Source organism: Mesoplodon bidens, assembly GCF_964165515.1.
Source record: "Mesoplodon bidens genome assembly, chromosome: 6".
Taxonomy (NCBI): Eukaryota; Metazoa; Chordata; class Mammalia; order Artiodactyla; family Ziphiidae; genus Mesoplodon; species Mesoplodon bidens.
In genome coordinates this window covers 19,736,609-19,759,752 of record NC_138162.1, presented here as the reverse complement: position 1 = coordinate 19,759,752, position 23,144 = coordinate 19,736,609, and the positions used below count along the sequence as shown (strand labels likewise).

Genomic DNA, 23,144 nt, shown 5'->3' with positions numbered 1-23,144 from the left:
GGTCCTTGATCATCCACTCAGTGAGATAATACAATCCATATCACATTTTGTAATTGGAGAATGTGTGTAACATCTATATAGTAACATAATACTTAGTAACATAATATTAACAGTAAAAACTATCAAACCAAGTGCGTTGCATTTGCCCTACTCACCCTCCCTCAGCTCCTCTCCCCACCCCACTCTGCGCCTTGAGCATCAGCTGGGCTCCTGACCTGCTGGTTTCCCCTGGGGCCTGTCTAGGGGAGGCATCTATTAGAGGTCACAGCGTGGGAGGAAAGAGACCTGGGAGGGAACTGCTCCGGGCAGGTGCTAGTCCCTGGGCTTCCCTGTCCCTGGTCGGGCTCCCTGAGGCTGCTGCCCACACCCCAGCTAATAGTCCCTTCACTGATCCTTACACCCGCAGCTTTGAGAGTTCCATCTGCTTCTTCTTGGGACCCTGGCTGATGCATCAGAAATCTAAATTTTATATATGACCACAGTTATCTAGAAATACCAGAGCCCAGAAGGAAATAAGCCAATAATGGTTAGATTAGGGGTTTCTTTCCCTTTTCCCCCCAGTTTTCAAATTTTAGCAATTACTTTTATAATAAGGAAAATTATAAAAAGAAAAGGCCTTTTCCTGGTTGCCGACAGGCAATATAATCCATGGGAAGCTGTGCAGGGCAACGATTAAGACCCTGGACTTGGGAATCAGACAGACCTGGGTCTGGGCTGTGCCGTCTACTGGCTGTGTGGCCTTCCAGCTGCCTCTGTGGGCTTCAGTTCATCCCAGTTAAATGGGGGTGATGACTGTAACTGCCTTGCCGGGTTTTTATGGAGATAAAATGAAATAATGTACATCAGGGCTTACCACAGTGCCTGGCACAACAGCATCTTTGCTTCATAAATGGTGACTATTGTGATATAATGATCATTATCATGGAAAGCTAATCAGGGGCTGTTTGTTCTAAAAGGAGACACAATGTCTGGGATTCTCTGGTCTGTCTTGCAGCAAACGAGGCTTCAGAGCCTGTGCCATGGGAGAGAGAGCAGCTGTCTGGCAGCTCCAAGGGCACCTCTTGAAGTGGGCAGTACCTTGAGTTGGTCCTGGGGTGTCAGCTGTCCTGCTTGTAGCAGTTCTACAAAGGACTCCACCTGGGAATTGGAAAGGAAAGGAAACACGCTCCATTAATCCAGACCCAGAAGGTAAGTCCTACAGACTCCCACACTTAACCACAGTCACACTTTGGAGCGGAGAGCTGGGCCCTGCCTTGCGATGTGGGTTTTCTGACAAGCACGGAGAGGCACGTGCCAGAAAAGCTCCACCACTGGCCTTGGCCATGGCAGCCTTGGGAAAAATCAAAGTGGAACCTCCAGGAATTTATCGACAGCAAAGCACACTTACTCCTGTGCATGAAACCTACGGCAGCATGGTGGGCGTGGGGCAACAGGAAACAGTCTGAATGCCTATCTGTGGAACGGTATGCAGCCATCCAGAAGATGAAGGCACATATGTGTGTTCTCATGTGTAAATGCCTCCAAGACCTACTTTTCAGCATCAAATCAAGGTACAGGACAGTGCTTATGGTAGGCTACCATCTGTATAAGATACGGAGAGAACAAAGAAGGAAAAATACAAACACAGTTGCTTATGTATTATAAACTATCTCTAGAAGGTATATTATAAACTGTCTCTAGAAGGATGCAAGAGTCTACAATATTAATTGCTTCTAGGGAGGAGAACTGGGTGGTGGGCGGGTACAAAGATGGGAGGAAGGTTTTCTACTATATGTATCCTCCGAACTTTGAACAAAGTGAATTTATTGCCTACCCAGAAATATTCAAATTTGGGACATTAAAAAAGTCAAGGTACATTATAGTGTACATACTCATGTGACCATTTCTATAAATGCACTTGTGTGCATTAAACATTTTGCATGAAGCAGAAGGGCAAGAGTGGAAGAAAAGATTTCACTGTATATATTCTTTGCCCTGTGTGAGGGTCTTTACCATGGGTATCTATTACTGTTACAAAAATTTTTTTAATTAGGAAAAAAAAGGCAAAGACAATTTGGAGATTTCTAGCATTACTAGGAAAGCTCTAGATCAGTGCCAAAATATAATATAGAAATTTACCTAATTACATTATATAATTTATATAACATAAAATAGAAATGTAATGCAAGCTGCATATGTAATTTAAAACTTTCCAGGAGCCATAACAAAAATGTGAAAAGACACAAGTGAATTAATTTTAATAATATATTTTAAAACCTAAAATATTATTATTTTTTTTGTCTGTGTGTGTGCGGTACGCAGGCCTCTCACTGTTGTGGTCTCTCCCGTTGCGGAGCACAGGATCCGGACGCGCAGGCTCAGTGGCCATGGCTCACGGGCCCAGCCGCTCCACGGCATGTGGGATCTTCCCGGACCAGGGCACGAACCCGTGTCCCCTGCAACAGCAGGTGGACTCTCAACCACTGCGCCACCAGGGAAGCCCTATATTCTTTTTGTTGCACAAAGTCTTCGAAATCCAGTACGTGTTTTACACTTACAGAACGTCTCAATTTGGAGTGGCCACATGTCAAGTACTCACTAGCCACCTGACCAGTGGCTCCTGTATGGACAGGGCAGCCTGGATCATTAGGGGTCAGCTGGTGCCCCAGATTTTGCTCAATGTGGTGACCTTGGCTTTGCTTTACTTTAGAGCACACAGGACAAGGAGAAACATCTCTCCAGTTACAGGACCCAGAATGGCGGCGATAAAAAGGAGTAAAGTTCATGCTGCTACAACAAGGATGAGCCTTGAAAACATTATGCTAAGTGAAAGAAGCCAGACACAAAAGGACAAATGTTACATGAATCCATTTATAGGAAATGTCCAAAATAGGTAAACCCAAAGAGACAGAAAGTAGATGAACAGCTGCCAGGGCCCGGGGGGAAGGGGAATGGGGGATGACTGCTTAATGCATACGCAGTTCCTTAGTGGGTGATGAAAATGTTCTAAACTTGATTGTGTTGATGGCTGCACAACTGTGAATATACTAAAAGCCACTGAAGCATTAACTTTAAATGACTGAATTGTATATTACGTGAATTATATCTCAATAAAGATGTTACAAAAAAGAAAGAAGAAAAGGAAGGAAGGAAGGGAAGAAAGAAGGGTGGTGTTTCTTTGAAAGAGTTTGTTTTATGGACCTGGTGATGTAACTATTGCATCTCCCTTTCTGCACTGACAACTAGGAAGCTCAAAACCAAATGTGAATCTGATAAAGCATTCAGGGTCTAGCAGAACTTTTTGTTTATTCACTTCTCCCTAAGTTCCTTTTACTTTTTTCCTATCCCTACTTCCCCCCCTTTGCCCCAGTTTCCTCACTTCCGTTTTCAGAATGTGGTTACAACGCATGTATTTTCTAAGCTGCTTTAAAGTACTTTTGGAATAAGGCCAAGTGTATAGTTATAAACAGACCTGCAAACAATTTATAGTCATTTGGATGAAAATATAAAGGCCCCTTGAGAAGTGACTGAGGATTGATTTCCAACACGAAAGGAACTAAGGAAGTGAGGTGATCTATCCTAAAGGGGAGAAGGTAGAGGTTCCATAACCCTTCCAGAATCCTGAAAAAGCAGACAGTCTCCCCCAGAAGTGAAACCGGAGATAGTTTCAAGCACGATTAGGGAGAGTTTGATGAGACACAATGCCAAAAAGGGAGTTAAATCTAGCACTGGGTGACAAGGAGGAGGCTGGAGCCAGGAGGTCTCTAAAGCCAGGGTCAGGGAGGCTCTGTTTCCAAGTTAACTCCAGCAGGGGAATAATGAGCGAGCCTCGTAGACAGCCCCTCATCCAAGCGGGCAGAGGCTCTGCTTTCTCCAGGTGAGTTCCATCTCTCGTGGGCAAAGCTGGGGTTCCACTCACCTTGGCCAGGAACCGACTGGCACGAGAAGTCAGCTCCTGGGCCTGCTCCACTGAGGGCTGGTCCTGGGCGATGCCCGGGTCCTCCGGAAGCCACCCTAGGGCGGGTGTGCTGGGGTACGAGGAGGGGTTCAGGTCTCCTTCAGCTGATGGCCACCCTGGAATATACAACCACTAAATGCTGGGGCCAAGAACAGTCCTTCCTGGGGCTGAGAGACAGCTGCTGAACCTCAAAGCCACCACCTCCATCCTCGAATGAAAGCTCAGCCGTCTCACGATCGTGCCATCTTCACATCGACCTGAGGAAGGGGCCTGGGCAGTGTTGTCCCCATTTACAGGAGAGAACAAGGTGTGGATCAGCCCCGGATGACACAGCTAGAGCCAAGCCAGGCCTCTGGGTTTCCAGTCAATAGTGTGAGCTCCAACTCAGAAAGATGTGGGTTCAAATCCCGACCCTCCCCCATAGCAGTGTGACCTTTAACATGTCCTCACCTCTCTGAGCCTTGGTCTCCTTGACTGTCAGTGGGGTAACACCCGTGGGGACCTCACCAGGTGAGGGCTCTACAGGGACGATGCTCTTTGTCCCACAACACGTCCGAGGTCACACAGCTGCTACGTGGCAGAGCTAGGCCTTCGCCCAGGCTGCTCAAAGCAGACACGTTCTACACCTCCATTTGACCTCTTCAAGTCACAGGGCCCAGAGAGGGGCCTCAGCTCCCTCCCTCCCCTGGCCTGAAGCCAGCGCCACCCCAGGGTGAACCAAGTGTCCCTAGAGCAGGGTCACAACAGAGGAGCCCTTCAGCCACATCTCCTCTCCCAGACTCACCTGAAGCCTCAGAGGTCTGCAGGCCCTTGGCGGGGCCTGGCCACCGCTCTACAGAGTGGGGCTGTGGGATGGTGAAGGACAAGACCTTGGTTCCCTGGGGCATCGTCCCTGTGTGGATGCTGTGGCTGGGCTGGGGCGGGTCCAAGTACAGGTTCACCTTTAAGGGAGGAGAGGCACAGCAGAGCCAAGGGTTGGGGCAAACCCACCCAGAAGGCCTCACCTTCATTCACGCCATCATTCAGGCGCTCAACGAACATGGCTTTGTATAATAAATAATACCTTTGAGTGCAACCCTTGGGTGGGGGCCAAACACTGGGCCAAGGGCTTACATACCCTTTCATTCTCTCTTTATGGCAGTCCTGAGAGGGAGGGACCATATGCCTATCTTACAGAAGAGGGAACTGAGACTCAGAGAGGTTGAGTCACTTACTCAAAATCTCCAGCTGAAAAATCCTTGGGCTGGGATTATGACTCTGCTTTGACCCCAAAGTCTATGGTTTTCCATATTAATAATTTTATTAATAATATTTGTTATAATATATCATAATAATATTGTGATCAATCTAATATTTAACATAGAACAAGTATAATTATATTACAGTGATATAATAATTAATATTTGTTATTAATAAAAATAGTTCCAATAATTATCATTACATTGGTAATAACAGCAATTAATGACTGTTTGAATGAATGAGTCAATCAACAAGGAATGATCTCTCAGTTGTAGCAGATCTCCAACATTTGAGGATGGATTTCATATGGTAAATAGTCTAGTGTTTGGAAGAGAAGTAGAGAGTCAGGGAGATGGCCAAGGAAGACCTTCTGAAGTTAAAGACCCAAGTGGTTTAAAGCAGGGGTTGGCAACTATGGTCTGTTTTAGTGAACAAGGTTTTAGTGAACACAGCCGTGCTCGCTTGCTTTTGTATCGTCTGTGGTTGCTTTCATCCTGTAACAGCCGAGATGAGTTGTTACCATGGAGAATATATGGCCCACAAAGCTGAAAATATTCACTGTCTGGCCCTCTACAGAGAAAGTTTGCTGATCTCTGGCTTAGCGCGTGAGCTCTGCAGTGCCTGGGTTCACACTGAGGCTCTACCACCATCCTCCTTTGAGTGCTAGAGCAGCTGACTGAACTCACCTGTCTGTGCACAAAGTGAGTGCTCATTAAGTAGCAGCCACCACCCTCACATTCGTCATCATCGATATTATAACTATTACCATCACCATCATCATCACTATCACCATCATCACCACCATCACCATCACCACCATCATCACTATCACCATCATCACCGTCATCACCATCACCATCATCATCACCATTGTCATGTATGTGGCCATCATGGAGGCAGGTCCCTAAACAAGCTACTCTCCTATGTTGCCTCAGTGTCCCCTGGTCCTCATGACGTCAGGCAGCTTATCTTACTGCCCTCTGCCACCCTAAGGTCAGGAGTGGGCCGTTCAGGGTGGGCTCCCAGGCCCACAGAAGGCAGCCTCTCCCTGCTTAAGCTGCTCTTCACGTTCTGGCTGTGGCAGAAAAATCTATTCCAAAGTGAGGGACAATGGCTCAGCCGTGGCTGGGCCCCTGCTGCCTCCCCCCCTCTTTCAGGCCCAGCCTCTGAGGAGAACAAAGCTGGATTTTAATAATCCCCTTGGCCATCTGCTCAGGCCCGCCTGTGGGGACTTGCCCACCAGCACCCCTCTCCTCCCAAGGTGACCCAAATCTGGGGGAGGCCCGGTCCTCCTGCGTTCTCCCCCTGCCCCACCCATCGGCCAGCCCCAGCCCGGGCCCACCAAAGGCCCAACCTGGGGGAGCAACAGGAACAAACTGCTCTCAGCACCTCTGTTTGCACAGAGGGACCAAAGGTCCGTGCAGAGGCCCGGGAAGCGGGGAGCTGGGGTGAGTGTGGGTTTGCCGAGCTGCTCAGGCTTGTCCCTCCTGGACCCGTCTCTGGACACAGGCAGGACCCACCCCCAGGGCCCCCGTTTAAACCAGGGTGTCCCACGGTGCTCCCTGAGGCTGGACTGGCTCCCTCAAGGGCGTTAAGCAGGGAAGGGTAGACGAGTGCGGGAAACACTGGGTTAAATAACTGACTAATCTCAGCACAGATGGGTTCCTCACAGCCTTTAAAATGCTAATGGGCTTTATGAATGGGGCGGGGAGTGGAGAGACTAGGAAATGCTTCCCCAACTCCTCCAAACACACAAACCTCCCTCGCGCCTCTCCCTCCCCCGTCAGCCTTAACCTCCCCTCCCCCTCCCCCTTCCACTCCCACCCTCACCTCCACCAGGTGGCCATCAGAACACACACTTTAGGAAAGGCAGTTTTATGTCATCCCCCCTGATTCTTTCTGGGGTAATTTCCGGTCTCAGCCCCTCCAGATCCCCCTACAGCTGAGGTGGGGGACAGCAGCTGGAGGGAGGTGGCAACACAGCTGCGAATGCAGGACACCCCCATAAACTCTGGCCCTAAGCTAGTCACTGAGCAGTGGCTCCTGACCAGCCCTGGCTCCCTGCCCGCACCCCAGACGGGATCCAGTAGTGCCCCCCGGCCCGGCCCTGGAACTCCCTGATCAGCCTCCCCAGTGGCAGAGCTCACAATCATTTAGTCTGGCTCTGTTACACCTAAAAAAATAAATAAACTGTTAAACCTAAAAAAAAAAAAAAAAAAGGTGGGCTGTGGACTACTGGGCTCAAACCCCAGCTCTGGCACCTACTTGTTGAGTGATCTTGGGCAAATTCCTTAACCTCTGTGCCTCAGTTTCCCCCATGGTAAATGACTGAGGACAGTGGTCTGTAAACATCATGTATTACTATTGATATTAACAGTGTAACATCATCATTCTGCCTTGTCATGCCTCTGCCACATATCCATTGCCAGGGCCCGAGCTGGGCACACCCAGGCACGGGGAAAATAGTGTCCACTCTGGAACCAGGCAAACATAGTTTAATCCCTCACTTTTAATCCCTTACAAGCCGTGGGATGTTGAGCAAACCACTCCACCTGGCTGAGCCTCAGTCTCCTCTTGTGAAGAGGATCAAATGAGATGACTCTGGCAGTGTCCTCAGCCTGGGGCCTGGTACCTTTTTACTGCTCAGCAAATGCCAGTCTCCTTCCCCTGGTCCCCACCCACTGCTGCTGCCCTAGAGCCAGGCCTGGCCTGGGTGTTTAGGGCCACATCCCCAGCCTGGGGTCCAGCCCTCCCGCTGGGGGCTCTGAGCAGAGTGCAGCGGGCCCCGGGGAGGTCACATCAGCCAGCTCAGCCTGGGGGAGCAGTACCGCTTCCGTCTCTGTGAACTGGGCTCCCTGGCAAGGGCTCTGAGTAGGAAGCTGCTCTGGGGTTTCCCGAACCTTCAGGGATAGAGTCTACAGAGCTCCGGACACAGTGAGAAGCCCGGCTGGAATCTCGGCTCCCTCAGGCTCTGTGGAGCCCGGCAAGGCCCCTCCCCACTCAGGCTGCACGTCCTCCTCAGCCCTGTCTGTACTGCTTCCCAGGGCGCGGAGAGGATCGTCCTGCTTCCGGAAGAGTCCAGCTTACCTGTGCTCACCCTTCTCTTGAGGAGAACCCTCAGGCCAAGGAGTCATTTTTCCAGAAAGCAAGACCAGGTGAGCTAGTGCTGAACCATTCCCGGCCTCTCCAACCTCTCCTCCTCGGCCCCCTCACACACGCAGGTCTCTGGGTCACCAGCCAGGCCGGTGTAGGTGCACGTGGTGAGTCCCCACTGGGACAGGGGAGTGTCCAGGAGACGCACACAGCTGTGCCCCCATGGTGTCCCCCTGCCCGGCACACATGGGCACCCAGTGAACACCTTCATATTAATACTATTAATCATAATAATATTCCGTAACTCTTAGGAAGTACTTGCCAGGTACCAGGTACATACTTTTCCATACACGAACTCATGCCTTTAAATAAGTAAAGCGGGAAGGAAGGAAAGGAGGGAGGGAGGAGATATTCCCAGCCTCTGACCCTGACCTTGACCTTTGGCAACCTATGCCCCTCCTGGGGTCCTGATTCTCCAACCTGTGAGACAGGGGAGCTGAGGATTTGGACCCCATGACCAGTTCCTTTCTCCTCGGACCTTCTAGGAGCCTGCGGCCATGAAACTGTGGTTTCCCCGGAGAGGATGCCTCACCAAACCCTCTACTACCCCCATCCCTTTGGCCCCTGAAACTGCCTCAGAGAGGCGGAAGAAGCCTTAAGACGTGGGGTGGGGGGGGGTGGGGGGGCGGGGAGGAAGGGGAGCCCGTTGGCTCCTAGGAGGCCCGATTAACCCCCTTTTACAGTTGTGCCCAAGGAGGCCAGGCTGGAAAGGAGCTGCCTGTGTCAGGAGGTGGGTATGGGGACGCGGAAGTCCTGCTCCTGGAACAGGGCCCCTTGGTTTCCTCATCGTGGCTGCCTCGGTGACACTTCACAAAAGAAGCGTCACTAGATGGTGGAGAGCAGCGGCCTGGCAGGGGCAGGGGTCTCGGAGCGTGACGGGACAGCCCGGGTCGGGGGGGGGGGTGGGTCGTGAGAGGGAGGGTCTGCATCTCTGCACCCCACCTCCCGCCCCTCCCCCGCTGCTGCCTGATGGGGCAAGAGGCGGGGAGAGGTAAGCAGGAAACCAGGAGGGGCTGTGAGAGCCCCACTTCCTGCCTCACCTCAGAAAAGGGGAAGGTCCCAAGTGCAGAATTCAGCTTCCCCTAGAGGGGGTGGATTTCCCCGCCCCCCCCTCCCCCAGCCCCACACTAGACATTCAGTGAGGAGAGAAGCTGTGGGTGAGAAGCTGGGGGAGGAGAAAGGCGAAGGTGTGATCTGGCAAGTATCAGCCTCAGGGGTTGAGCAGAAATTCTGTGCTACTCCCTTGGGGCTCGAGAGCCCAAGTAACTTCCTTAAGGTCACACAGCTAGTCAGTAATGGAACCCGGAGTTGTGCCCAGGTGGTCTCACTCCAGAGCTCATCTAGGAGAGAGCTTCTGGTGAAAACTCCTGGGCACCCTGGATTCCAGCATTCAAGGACTCAAAGTTCATCAACAGTAAAGGAGATTGAGGCTGGAGAGGGCAAGGTCACTGCCCCCCCCCCTCCCGTCACAGAGCGACCTTGTGGTAGAACAAGGAAGGACCGGGTTCCTCTATCCCCAGGGTCTCCCGAGCGCCCCCCTCCACCCCACCGGGCCCAGTACCTTGGCTCCGAGGCGCAGCTGGTCGATGGTGTTCTCAGCCTCAGCGTACTTGGTAAGGAGCTTGTGGTAGTCCTCCTGCAGGGGATGGGGGTATGCAGTGAGGTCACACACCAGGCCCCTCACTGTGAGACCCCTCGCAGGGAACCCATTCCCCAAAGGGGGCCTCTGGGTGCCTCGGGGTGAAGGAGCTCTGTAGTGGTGGTTCAGCAGACCCCTTCAGGCTCACGTGAAATACAGACCCCCATGGCCAAATTCTGGGGGGTCGGAGGTGGCAGGAGAACTCCGTCACCATCGCTTCTTCTACATCCCTGACAGTGAGCCAGGGATGGGGGCCTTTGGGCTGGTTCGCCTCGATACACAACCGCAGCTACTTGCTTATTTGTCCGAATTCCCTGCCCTCATCTGTCTTCTCCACTGCTCTGTTCCCAGGAATTAAGTAATACGTGCTTAATGAGTATTTTTTAATGGCTGATTGAATCATCTAAGCGTCCGGAAGTAGAAGCCTTGAAAATCACGGTTGCCTTTACTCAGAGTCCCTATTTGCCATAAACAAAACCGAAGAGCGTCTTAAAACAAGTCATTACAGGGGAAAAGCAAGAACAAGTGTCACTGGTTGCCTTTGAAGGAGGCCAGGGAACTGACGCAGTGTTCTGAACACTGGTAATTAGAAGGGCACAATCAAGCGTTTCTCCTGTCTTTCCCATGTGAACGAGGCCTTGGTAACCAAATAGTTGATGAGGGCAAGTTTCACTTTATAGAAGATTTCCTGCAAATAAATGCAGAAGGAATGCTAGCATTAGGATACTACCACTCTGTCCCAAGACGTGAAAGCCTGGATCAAGGCAACGACCATCAGGGGTCCTTAACACCACAAATGAGAGACCAGCAGGCAGTTTACACCTCCTGAAGGCACCACCTATGATGGGCTCTTGCCAAAAAACATCCCTATAGGCACAGAGCTCACGATCTGGGGGGAAATAAACAGACGACGACAACTCGAAAACGCCTCTGCCTCTAACTGGGCAAAACACAGGACACAGAGAAGACAACGCGACACATGAAGAAATATCAGAGAGTGTATCAGCAAACCCCAAAGTGTGGGAGACTCTACAGGACAGAAACCGGTTTCCTTAACAAATAAGTTACAAGGAAGAAAGAGGTTTGACAAAGAACGCAAACAGAAAGGCAGGGTGGGGAGGTGGTGCGCAGAGACTTGAAAAGGCACATCGACAGCATACAATATCTGAGCCGCGTTTGGATCCTGATTCGAACAAACCAAAATAAACAAGCCACTTATGAGACAGAGTGGGAGACGTGAACACTGACTGGACGTTGGTTGATATTAAGGAATTGGTGTTAAGTTTTAGGTATGCTGAGAGTATGGTTATCTTTAAGAGAGATTCCTTATCTTTAGACACACACGCTAAAATATTTGGGGGTAAATGATTTGAAGCCTGAAATTTCCTTCAGAATACTCCAGTAGGGTGATAGGAGGAACAGGTGAGGCCATAGATGAAAAAGGTTGCCAGGGGCTGGGCGATGGGTCCATGGGGGTTCGTTATACTATTTTCTCTCTTGTATATGTTTTGAGTTTTTCATAGAAGGAGTTAAAAACAAACAAACACGGCCTACCCTTGCAGCATGAGTGCAATCACTGCTTTTTTGAGCCAAGGGCTTGGGACTGTCCTCATCGCAGGGGACCCCTGGCCGAACCCCAAGGCCCCCCACCCCAACCAGCCTCCACCCCAGACCAACAGGTGCCTTGGTGTAGAAATGAGTCGGGCTTACCTGGAGCTGATGGACCAGCTTGGTGGCCTGTTCGGGCGTCTGAAATTCTTGGGGTACCCTGGTGGTGGGGTGAGTAGGAGGGGGGTCCTCTCCCGGGCAGACTTCTCCGCTGCTTGACAGCAACTCCCGCACAATCTCGGCAGGTGACTTGAAGATCAGTGGCCTGGCAGGGCCCTCAGGCAGCCTGCTGTGGTTCCTGGCTTTGGGGGGGCGGTAACTGTCATCTTTGGGGAACTTCACCCGGGGTCCCACCTTGGAGAAATCAGGGAGCGGGTAGTTCAGTCGACCCTGGCCGTACTTGGGGGCATCAGAAGATGAGTGACCAGCCAGAGTGGCTCCCGGCCTGGGCGGCAGCCTGTCCTGTCGAGCTGACCTAGGTGGAGGCTTCAGGGGGCTGATGGAGCCGGTGAATCGGGAAGGGAGAGGCTTAGGTGATATCCGTGTCCGCTTCCAGGACTGGTCCCCGGGCTGAGGGCAGGAGAGGCTGGTGGTTTCTCTCCTCCATCTATCTGCAGGACACTGGACGCTCTGGGCTGGAGGGGCTGAGGACTCCTGGAATTCCGTGGCCGTCAGCAGAGTAACGCTTCCTCCAGTTCTATCGTTTGGGTTTAGGAGGTGGTGGCTGGAGCTCTGAGGTGACGTTTCTGCCAGGGCAGCGGGTGGGGGGACATCAGTCTCTCCTTCCCAGGTAGAATCCAGACTGCCACTGGGGTTGAGGTTCACAGTTCCACTGCTCCATGACCTGGCAGAGCTGAGATCCACAGTTGGGTTGACCTCAGAATGTTCTCGAAGTTTGTCTCCACTGGCTTGTTCATCAGAAGCCACCCAGCCTGTGGGTTGACCCCAGCCCAGAGCCATGGGGCTGGTGTTCCCATTGCCCCCCGAGCTGAGATCAGTCTCATACCCCAATCTTGGGGAGCTCTCTCCAGCTTCCTGGACCTCAGCACCTCTCAGGGCCTCATCTGGCTCCTCTTCAGTCATGTCCAGTTGAGGATCCTGCTGCGGGGGCCAGTTGAGTGGCAAGTTGGAACTCTCTGGGCTGTCCACATCCTCTGCTTCAAACTCTGGAAAGACAGGTCATTGCTTAGTATACGCCAGGTCTGAACTCACTGTGTCACGTGACCTAGGCCATCTCACCCCTCTGGGCTTTCATTTCCTCATCACATGGTGACGGCCAGAAGCCCAGCAATCCCCCCATAGGGCCAAATACTTTTTGAACACCTCCTCTGGTTGTCTCAAAGGTCCTCCAAACTCAATCCTCAACCTGGTTGTCCCCCTAGCGCTTCCTGTCTCAGCAAATGGAAACATCATCCCACCCAACTGCACAAACCAGAAACCTGGGAAGCATATTTGCCATCTCCCTCCCCTTATCCCCGCAATCCAATCTGTCACCTGGTCCTGTCCCCATTACCTCCTATGGTGCTCTCAAACTCACCTGCTGCTCTAGAGTCCAGAACCACCAGGTTTGCCCAAGTCTACATCCTCTCTTGCCTGGACCACCGCAGCAGCCACCTCATCATCTCAATCCTCACTCTTATTCTCCATATGAAAACTCTTCACTGTCTTCCTGTTGTTCCCAGGAGAGAGTTGAACCTTTAATATGGTCCTAAGGTCCCTGTCTCCACCCCCCATTAGCTCTCCTGCTCCATTTCTTTCCATGGTTCCCCTCAGTCTCTCCCTACTCTAGCCATGCCACATCCTCTCCTACCACAGGGCCTTTGCACATGCTGATCCCTCTGCTAGGGTCCTCTCTCCCTCCCTTTGTCTAGGTAACTCCTATTTGTCCTTCATACATTAACTCAACCTTGACCGCATCAAGGAAGTCTTCTCTGATCTCTCTAACTTAGGTCAAAAGCTCTCTTTTATAGGCTTTCATATGACTGAATACCTCTACTTTGAAATATGTATTACAGCTGTAGTTTTCCATTTATTTATGGGATTCTTTCATTAATATTTTCCTCCCCCACTACACCGTAGGCTTCATGAGGGCAAGGATGCTCTGTTTTTACTTATTATTGTATTTGCAGAGGAGGTGCTCAATATTTGTTGACTGAAAAGAAAGAAGGAAAGAAGGAAGGAGGACAATAAGGTATGCAAAGCTCCTAGAAAATGGATAGTTGTTATAATTATTAGATAGTAAGTGCTCAGGAAATATCCATTCATCCATTCCACTCACCCATCCACCCACTCACCCATCCAACATCCACTCACCCATTGACCCAACCATCCATCCTTTCAATCCATCCATCCACCCACTCACCCATCCATCACCCACTCACCTACCTATCCATCCAGCTATCACTTATCCATCCATCTATCCATCCACCTATCTGCCTATCCACTTACTCATTCATTCATCCATCTGTGCATCATCCGTGCAGTCAGTGCTTATGGAGCACCTCCTCTGTCCTAGACCCTCTGTGCCTCTGGCACAGATCCAAAGTTTCATGAGACACAGTCTGGGTACCACCAAGCACAGACTCTCTGCTCTGGCCAGATGCACCTTTGTCATAATCCTTATAGCACTCTTTGCTTCCCCATGCTCTTTCCCCTACCCTTGGCACCTCTACATCTTTCATCTCCTTAAAATCTCCTTCAGCGAGTCTCCCTCGTTTACAGCAGCGCACTTGAAGCCCAGAGAGGTTAAGTAACTTGCCAAAGATCATGCAGTGGTTCAGAGCAGTCCTGGACTTAGAAGCAAGGTCCCAGCTATGCAGGCAAGTTAGTCTCTGCCTATGGGCGTCATGCAGTGGGATGAAGGGATTGGGCTTTGGAACCGGGCAGACCTGGCTTCAATCCTGGCTCTTCTGATCCCTCACAGGGCACCATGAACAAGTAGCTGACCTCTGTGGCAATCTTTACTCTATCTGGAGGCTCTGCTCTCCTACCTGGAAGAAGGTGGTGAGGAAAGGTGGAGATATGGCTTGTGCCCTGCCCAGCCCTTTGCCTGGCACACAGTAAGGGCACAGGACATGGTAGCAGCTGTTACATTACAGCAGGGGGTTACCATGTGATCTCAGGAAGAGATGCCTCTGCCCTTTCATCCCAGTGCATCCCTGTCACCATTCCCTAAGGACAGCTCGGAAATGGCTCCTGAGTGGGTAGCTGTGGGCAAACCCCACTTTAAACAGACCTGGCATGAGGAACTTGGGGTCACTGCACAATCTACTATCAGCCTGACGGCTTCTCTGATGTCTACGGGGGCCTGCCTGATCCCAGGATCCTAAGACAGGGGTGTTTCATTCATATTCGAATGCAATAATCACTATGTAATCAAGCTCAAAGGTGTTATTACTCCCATTTCACAGATGGGGAAACCAAGATTCAGAGAGGAGAAGGGACTTGTTGAGCCAAGCTAGGAATTTAGTCTCAGTTGTTCTTGATGCAAAGAAAACAGTTATTTTAGAAAACAAGGGAAGCTGTCATTCTCGTTGCTAATTGGGATTTTAAAAAATCGTAGAAATGGGTAGAACCCCTTCACCAAGCAATTTAAAATATCAACGTTATTATCAAATTAAGTGTGCAAAGATATACTAATGACATATCCCTGCACTATTTATAATAGCAAAAACTGAGAAACTACCTAAATGCCCAGCAGTAAGAGGACTGGCCCAACAAATTACAGAATATCCACACCACGGAATTCCTAAGCAGACATTAGAAATGACTTGTGGAAGAATATTTGATAAGCTGGGAAAGCGTTCATGTCTATTAAGTTACAAAAAAGCAAGTTACGATAAAGTATGTAGAATACTGTCGCATATTCATACTACATTTATATATACACACACACACATATGAAAGAGAGCAGCTATCTGGATAATAAGTAATTTTTAGCTCTTTCTCCTTTGGCTTATATTTTCTGATTTTTCTGCAATGAACAGTACTGCTTATATAATTTAAATCTTAAAAAATTTTTTAATTGTAGGCTTCGTAGATTTTAACTTAAGAAAATTTGGAAACTCTCTCTATTCCTGCCTCCCGCCAGAAGGGGGGAATGTTTGGGGGACACCACTGTGGGATTGCAGGGGAGTCAGTCTCACCCTCTTCTGCAGACTCTCCTGATTCAGGATCTGGGTGCCCATCAGGCTGTGAGTCCGGGCCCCTCCACTCCAGCGGCTGCAGGCACTGCTGGGCCAGGCGGAAGTCCTCCAGGAGCTCAGGGCTGGTGGCGCTGGGAAAGGGCGCCTCTTCTACCAAGCTGCATGTGCCACTCCCATCAGCATCCTTTCCCTTTTCAGCCCAGGCCCAGCGCCTCCGCCGGGGCCCCTTTCCCAGGCCTGACTCGGCCCAGTGGACCTCCGTCTCGGAGCTGGCCATTGGGCCTGGCCTGAGTTTCACCTGGGCCCCTTCATCTTCAGGAGATGGAGCTGCCCCTATGGGCACCAGAGTTCCCGCCGGCTCCTCTCAGCATCAGCCATCCTGCCTGTGGCCTGTCGGGGACACAATCAAATGGAGAGCATTAATCCTTGAATTCCCTCCTTTCTTCAGAAGCAGAAATTACCAGCAGGAACTCTGGAGTCAGAAGCCCTGGTTCAGCTCCTGGCTCCACCCCTTTGAAGCTGCATGACCTTGGCCAAGTCACTCCACCTTGGATTTCTTCATCAGTAAAGCTGGGGTAATAATTCCTCTCTCTCTCAAGAGTTTTATGAAATTACCTGAGATATGGGAAAAGGAAGCCAGCAGCCGGCACACAGCAGGTGTCCCATGTGTGCTGGTGCCTGTCACCATGTGTCAGGCTCCACACGTGGGTGCCGGGGCACAGGCCCTGCTCACATGAGAACTGAGGGCCCAGGAGGAAGCAGACAAACAACCTGGCACCTAGAGATCAAAGTGAGAGTGATGGGAAGGCACGGGGAGGGGCCCTGGGGGTGCAGGGCAGGCCCAGGAAGTCAGGATAGGTCCCATTTAGAGGCCACGCGCTCTGGGAACCTTCCTGACCCGCTCTTGTGTAAGATTTCAGATCGTGAGTGGGGGACCGGTGAAAAGAGCATTCCAGTATCCAAAATAATTGAAAACAGGTACTCAAACGGATACGTGTACATGCACTTTCCTAGCAGCACTATTTGCAATTGCCAAAAGGTGGAAACAACCCAGCTGTCCATCAGTGGATGGATGGACAAACAAACTGTGGTCTACCCACACCGTGGAACATCATCCAGCCACTAAAAGGAGTGAAGCACTGACACGTGCTACAAGGATGAATCTCAAAAACGTGATGCTAAGTGAAAGAAGCCAGACACAAAAGGTCACGTACTGTATGATTCTAACTGTACGGAATATCCACAATAGGTAAATCCACAGAGAGAGAACACTGACTAGTGCTTTAGCTGGGGGAGTGGGGAGAGGGGAGTGACTGCTTGAATGGGCACAGGCGTCCTTTTGGGGTGATGAAATGTTTTGGAACTAGGTAGAGGTGGTATTGCACAACTTCATAAGTATACTAAATATCACTGAATTCATTTTAAAATGGTTAAATTTTATGTTATGTGAATTTCACCTCAATTAAAAAAATGTTTTTCAGGCAGGGGTTCCGTCAAGTACCAAGGCCTGGAGGCAGGAGGGGGCGACATGTAAGTGGTTTCCCGATGGCTGTGCTAGTGGGGGCAGGAGCTGGGGCTCTGATTGCAGAGAGTGTGGGCATGCAGACCACGGGAGAGCACGTCGAGGTGCAGTTAGAAGTTTCTCTCTGGCTGTCTGGGGAGAATGAACCAGAGGGAGAGCCTGGTTGCACGGGGACCTGTGGCACGGGCAGGATGGCTGCAGAAGGGCCATCCCCGCCTGCCTTCTATCCTCTCCTCCTTTCCCTCTCTCTCTTCTCTCCCTCCCATCTCCTCTCCCCTCCCGCTATGGCCAACACCCCCAAGCGCTTCCTCTGAGCCCTGGAAACACAAGGCTGACAGAGCAGCGACATGGTCCCACCCAAGGAGCGCATGCAAAGCACCCACTCTACGGGCAGGAAAACTGAGGCCCAGAGAGCAGAGGGGCCTCGGCTGAAGCCGCACATGGGTCGGGACAAGGCCGGCATGAGAGGTTACCTTGCAGCTCGGGTCCCGGCTCTTCCCTCCGTGCCGTGGAGACAATGAGAATAACCCCGGGCCTCCCAGGACAGACACGCCCTGTGTTGGTCCCTGCAGCCTCGTGTGCGCCTGGGTCTTGGTCAGAGCCCTGGTTCATACCGTTGGGAAAAGTCAGCAGGCAACTATTTCTGGATAGAGAGTCCGCCAGGGATTGGCTGCCGCCTTCTCAAGGGCTGAGGTAGGAACGGGGACTAACATTGTCCCCACTCTGGTCTCGAGGGCCTCACCCTCTTCCCCCGACACAGTCTTCCTCCCTCCTCCCTGAATTTCCCCCAGATCACCCTGTAAGCCTCCGCATGCCCTCCGCCACATATGCTGGGCCCTCGCTGGGCCCACCCAGGCTAGAAGCTTTACTGCCTGTTCTCGATGTGCCCTCACCCCAAACAGGTACGTAGGTCATAGGAGAACTATTCTTCAAATGAGAAAACCAGAACTCAGCATGGAATAGTTACTTGACCAAGATCACCCAGTTGGTTAGTGACAGCAAGATTTGGAACTGTTGGGCTTCCCTGGTGGCACAGTGGTTGAGAGTCCGCCTGCTGATGCAGGGGACACGGGTTCATGCCCCGGTCCGGGAGGATCCCACATGCCGCGGAGCGGCTGGGCCCGTGAGCCATGGCCGCTGAGCCTGCGCGTCTGGAGCCTGTGCTCCGCAACGGGAGAGGCCACAACAGTGAGAGGACCGCGTAACGCAAAAAAAAAAAAAAAAAAAAAAAAAAAATATTTGGAACTGTCAATTTTGGCCCAGTGAGTGGTCTCCAGTTTTTTTTTAAATCACACAACTCATCATTAAAAATATATTTGCTCATATACCTAACATGTATTTCTTATTACATCATCTGCATGCATTCTCACACGAATATATTACGTGTTAGAAAAAATATATCTAAAATTGAATTTTTAAAAAGATCCAATAGAAAATAAATATTTTAAAAGGAAGTTCTAATCCTTGCTTTCCACACCCTCTCGGGGTGCCTGTACCCCTCTTGGAAATCCCTGCCAGCTTGAGTGCTTTTAAGAATCCTCTAAGAATGCAGATCCCTAAGGTCAACCCGAAGAGAGCAGGACTCCATGGCCCTGGGACGGGGCCCAGGAGTCCGCATTTTAAACCAGTGCCCCTGGCAAGGCCCACCCTTTGACCTTGACTAGGCCTTCTGGACCCTGCCACGATGGCAGGTGTGGAGGGTGCTAAAAGCCTTTGCTTTTCTCTTTCTGAAACCTCTGCCAAGGAAGTGGCTGGGGGAGGCATGTGGGGTTTTTTTTGACTTCTAAAGGGCTTTTTTTCTAGCCGTGCCACAGAGCAGCCCGTCCAATCACAGAGGCCTTGGGTGCACAAAGAGGAACATCCTGTCTCCTGGGATGACTCAGTCATTGCAGAAATATCACTGTGACCAGGGAAAGCCTCTGGTTGGAGGCAGCTGCGGTCACTGGCTACAGTTTTGCACATGTTCCCCAGGCCCCCAAACCTGTGAGCCTCTCATGAGCAAAAGCTCTGCATTTCGCGCACGCCACAGCCCTGGGTGCCATGGAGTCCAGGACCGGTCGGTCAGCCAGTCAGTCAACAAACACACACGAGTGCCAAGCACGTGCTGACCTCATGCTGGGACAAGGACACCTGCTCACTGGGTGAAAGAGAAGCAGGCAGGGTGTCTGGAGACCAGCTTCTGGCCCTGGTGCTGCTGCTCTACCGTGAACTGCTGGGCTTAGGTTTTCCTCACTGTAAGATGGAGAAAATGCCACCTGCTCTCGCAACCATGGGGAGTGGCGCCCTGTTAGGGTGGGCTGGGAGGTAGGGGACGGGGCTAAGTGAGCTTTGAGGTTCCTGGTTGACTTGTTGGCTCCTGAAGACCACAGACTCCAAACAGTTAACCCCCTCCTCCTGCCTGAGGTCCCACTTCAGAGTAACAAAGATATATATTGAGCACCCAGTGGGTGCAAATTAAGAAAACCTATGATCTCCTACTGTGTGCCAAGCACCACACAAGACATGAGGAATACAGACCTGAGTAAAAGCATTCCAAAATTTCAGATGGGTAGAGGATTACTGTTGAAGGAAGCATTAAGCTGGGCCTGAGAGACAAAGAGGATTTTGGGGAGAAGAATGCGGAAGGGCATTCCAGGCAGAGGGAACAGCACAGGCAAAGGCACAGAGGTCTGAAAGTACGAACAGAACTAGACAGAGAGCTGTGGCAGGGGTCCCTGAATGGCGGCCAAAGACAGGGTGGTTCTAGACAGCCTTCTCGAGGGCACAGGGCTGCTCCCCAGGGGCAGTGGGGCTGGGAGGCTGAGCCCAGGAGAGCCCCGTGAGCACTAAGTCCCTTCAAGGGCTGGGCTGTCCTTGTGGGACTGCTTTCTCCAGGGCTCAGGGGCCCTGCCAGCCCTGGAGAAACTAGCCCCACAAGGAGGCACCACCCATTCCCCGTCCTTTTGTACGTCTCCTCCCTCCATCCACACCACCTCTGCCGCTGGCTCTCTCGAGGGTCGGCGAGCCCCTTGTGGTCTCTTTGTCCCCTTCCCGAGTGGCTCAGCCACCCCCAGGGGGCTTCACTGCCCCCAGGTCCAAAAGTGGAGACCCTTCCCTTTATGGCTCAATCCCCAGGTTCTCCTCTGCCAGCTTCAGCCACGCAGCCCACTTCTGCTCCCTCATGCCCTCCCAAGCCCCTTACTATCCAGCAGAGCTCTCCGAGGCGCCACCCGCCTTGCTCCCACCCAGTCCCTGACATCTCCCAGATGTGGAAACTGAGCCGCAGAGAGGTGGCCGCCTTTCACAAGACCTCGCAGTCCGGAAGTGTGGCCAGGGATTGAAATCCAGGGCTTGTGACTCCGAAACCAAGTCCATCAGACTTGGTGGGGCGGCGAGAGGAAGGGGAAGGAAGACCCCCTTACCAAGTGGCTGGGCCTCTCCAGAAAGGCTGGGCTTTTGAGCTCAGAGCCCCATACTCGGCAGCCCTCCCTGAGCAGCTGGCAGGGCACAGACCTACTGTTCTCAAGGGGTTCCCGCCAGCCGTGTAGCACAGCCACTTCCCCCCTCTGGACGTACCCTGCCCCCAGCTCTCTCCGCGGCAGCAGAGGCCGAGGAGAAAGAGGAAAGGTGCCCCTTGCTGCTGCGGACTCTTGTCCCGCCAGCCTGAAGGGCTCGGCTGGGTCTGCCGGCCCATCCCTGGCTCCACTCCTTGTCCTTACTAGGCAGAAGGGGGCACTCTTTAGTGGGGACCCTCTGCTGCCTCCTGGCTGCTGCTCACCCGTGCATCATGTCTGAAGCCCCTTAGCAGCCCCTGGGGCTAACTCGCCATGTGCAGATGAGGACACCCCGGGCACAGAGAGGGACCAGCGCTTGCCCAAGTTCACAGAGATCAGAATCAGAGCTCTGGCTGGGATCCGGGATCCTGAGGCTTGAGGAAATCCCCCCCAACAAAATCCACCCTTGCCCTGGGGGATCGGGCTCCCCTAAGCCAGAGAGAAGTAATACAGCTGCCACAGCTGCAACTTCCTGGCTGGGCTGGTCCAGCCGCCCGGACTGTCCCAGAGAGCCTGTGACTGGCCCGTCCAGGGGGAAGGCGGCTCCCCCAACCCCCGCCCTCCTCGGCTCCCTCACCTCTCTCGGGCTCCACCATCGTCCTGCTGGCCCAGGCTCAGGGGACCTGCATGTGGAGTCTTTGTTCCAAACCTGGGGAGCCCCCTGCCTCCATGGCGCCCTGGCCCGCCTCCAGGCCGCTCTGCCAGCCCCAGCCGCTGCTCACAGACTAGCATCGCTCCCCACCTCTCCCCGCCCCTGCTGCGGCTGAGGCCGCCTCGCCTCGGCAGGAAGCGCCCAGCCTGATTTCCTACAAGTGTTTGTCAGAAGGAGGGGGTTTGTCTGCATGCAGAGTGAGGGGGAGCAGAAGAAGCTTAACCCCTTGCAGGCCCTCTGCAGGTCGGCACCGCTCACGAAAGGACTCATGGAAACTTCCAGTGTCAGAACTTGGGACCATCTCAGCCAAAGTACAGACCGGGGACAATAAAGCCCAGAGAAGGTCAGAGGCTTGGCCAAGGTCACACAGCATGCTGAGCCTGGAAGGAGGTCTCCAGCAGCCTCAACCCTTTGAGGGTCTTCTCCGTAGCCCCTACCGTCCAGGGCATGAACTTGATCGAGGATCCCTCTCTCACTAGGGCAGTGCCCATCTGTACAATGGGAGCACAGACTGGATGCTTGCTTGGCACCCTTCCAGCTCTGATTCTCTGTCCTGTCTGCCAATATGCGACTAAACACCTCAGGAAGGCTGCAATGATTCCTGCCATCCCACCCACTGTCCTCGCCCCAAACTGGGCCTGTAATTAGAGTGGGATTTTCCTGGCGGCATGGAGGTGGGGAATTGGCTGACTGAACTGAATTTCAATGGCAGGGCACAAGACAGGCCAAGCCCTGGCTCCACTCTAGTGGAGACACAGACAATAAACAAACATGGAGAGAAACAGAGTGGGTGAGATGGGCTGCTTTCGGTAAGACTGATGCCTAGGTTCACCCAGACTCATAGACTCAGTCTTTGGGCATCAGCGATTTTTTTTTCTTTTGGCCCCGCCATACGGCATGAGGGATCTTAGTTCCCTGACCAGGGATCAAACCTGTGCCCCCTGCATTGGGAGCATGGAGTCTTAACCACTGGACCACAAGGGAAGTCCCCATCAGCGATTTTAAAGTGTCCCAAGTGACTGGGATGTGTGGCCCTGGTAGACAATCTGTGGGTCAGAGAGTAATGGGTTGGGGCAAAGAGTCTGGGGATGGCCAGGAAGATCTCTGTGAGAAGGTGGCATTCAAACAAGGGACCAGAAGGAAGAGATGGGCAGGAACAAGCCACAAGAAGGGCTGAAGGCAGACTATTCTGGAAGGGCAAGCGCAAAGGGCAAGGTGGGAACCCGCGGGGCTTTCCCTGAGAACAGCAAGTGTGTGTGCCCCGAGCAGAGCAAGCCAAGACGGAGAGGCAGGAGCAGGCCGGAGGGGTGGCCTCAGTGTCCCGTCCCTGCACGTTGTGGCTCCCAACTCCGGCCCCGCCCAGGATCCAGGGATTCTGATTCAGGAAGCAAAAAGAAAAAGGAGAAAATCTGGCCTCTGTATTGTCCAAAAAGCCCTCCAGGTAATTCTGGTGAGCAGCCAGGTTTGGGAACCACCCGTGTAGGAGAAAAAAAATGCATTTTACAGTCAATGCAGACCTGGGTTCAAATCCCAGCCCCACCTCTTGCTAACTCTGCGACGTTTGAGGCTTCACCTCTCCAAGCCTCAGTTTCTTCATTTCTATAACAGGGATAAGAAGAGTAGCCACCCCACAGCACTGCTGCCAAGATCCAATGAGGTAACACTTACAAAGTACAGAGCCGGGGGTCTGGAACACAAACTAATGAATGAATGAAT

At 52.2% G+C, this 23,144-nt stretch overlaps 1 protein-coding gene across 1 annotated transcript in view; it reads right to left on the bottom strand.

Moving 5' to 3' along the window:
* Window positions 1–21,467, bottom strand: part of AKNA (AT-hook transcription factor) — a 44,224-nt gene extending 22,757 nt beyond the window's left edge. The window contains exons 1-7 of the mRNA XM_081236393.1: window positions 21,354–21,467; window positions 15,722–16,111; window positions 11,679–12,742; window positions 9,891–9,965; window positions 4,722–4,878; window positions 3,899–4,053; window positions 1,078–1,137 (exon numbers count right to left, since the gene is read on the bottom strand). Coding sequence (XP_081092519.1) covers window positions 1,078–1,137; window positions 3,899–4,053; window positions 4,722–4,878; window positions 9,891–9,965; window positions 11,679–12,742; window positions 15,722–15,998 — 1,788 coding nt within the window. The 5' untranslated portion in view covers window positions 15,999–16,111; window positions 21,354–21,467. The remainder of the gene's footprint in view (window positions 1–1,077; window positions 1,138–3,898; window positions 4,054–4,721; window positions 4,879–9,890; window positions 9,966–11,678; window positions 12,743–15,721; window positions 16,112–21,353) is intronic.
* Between the last annotated feature and the right edge of the window lie 1,677 nt (window positions 21,468–23,144).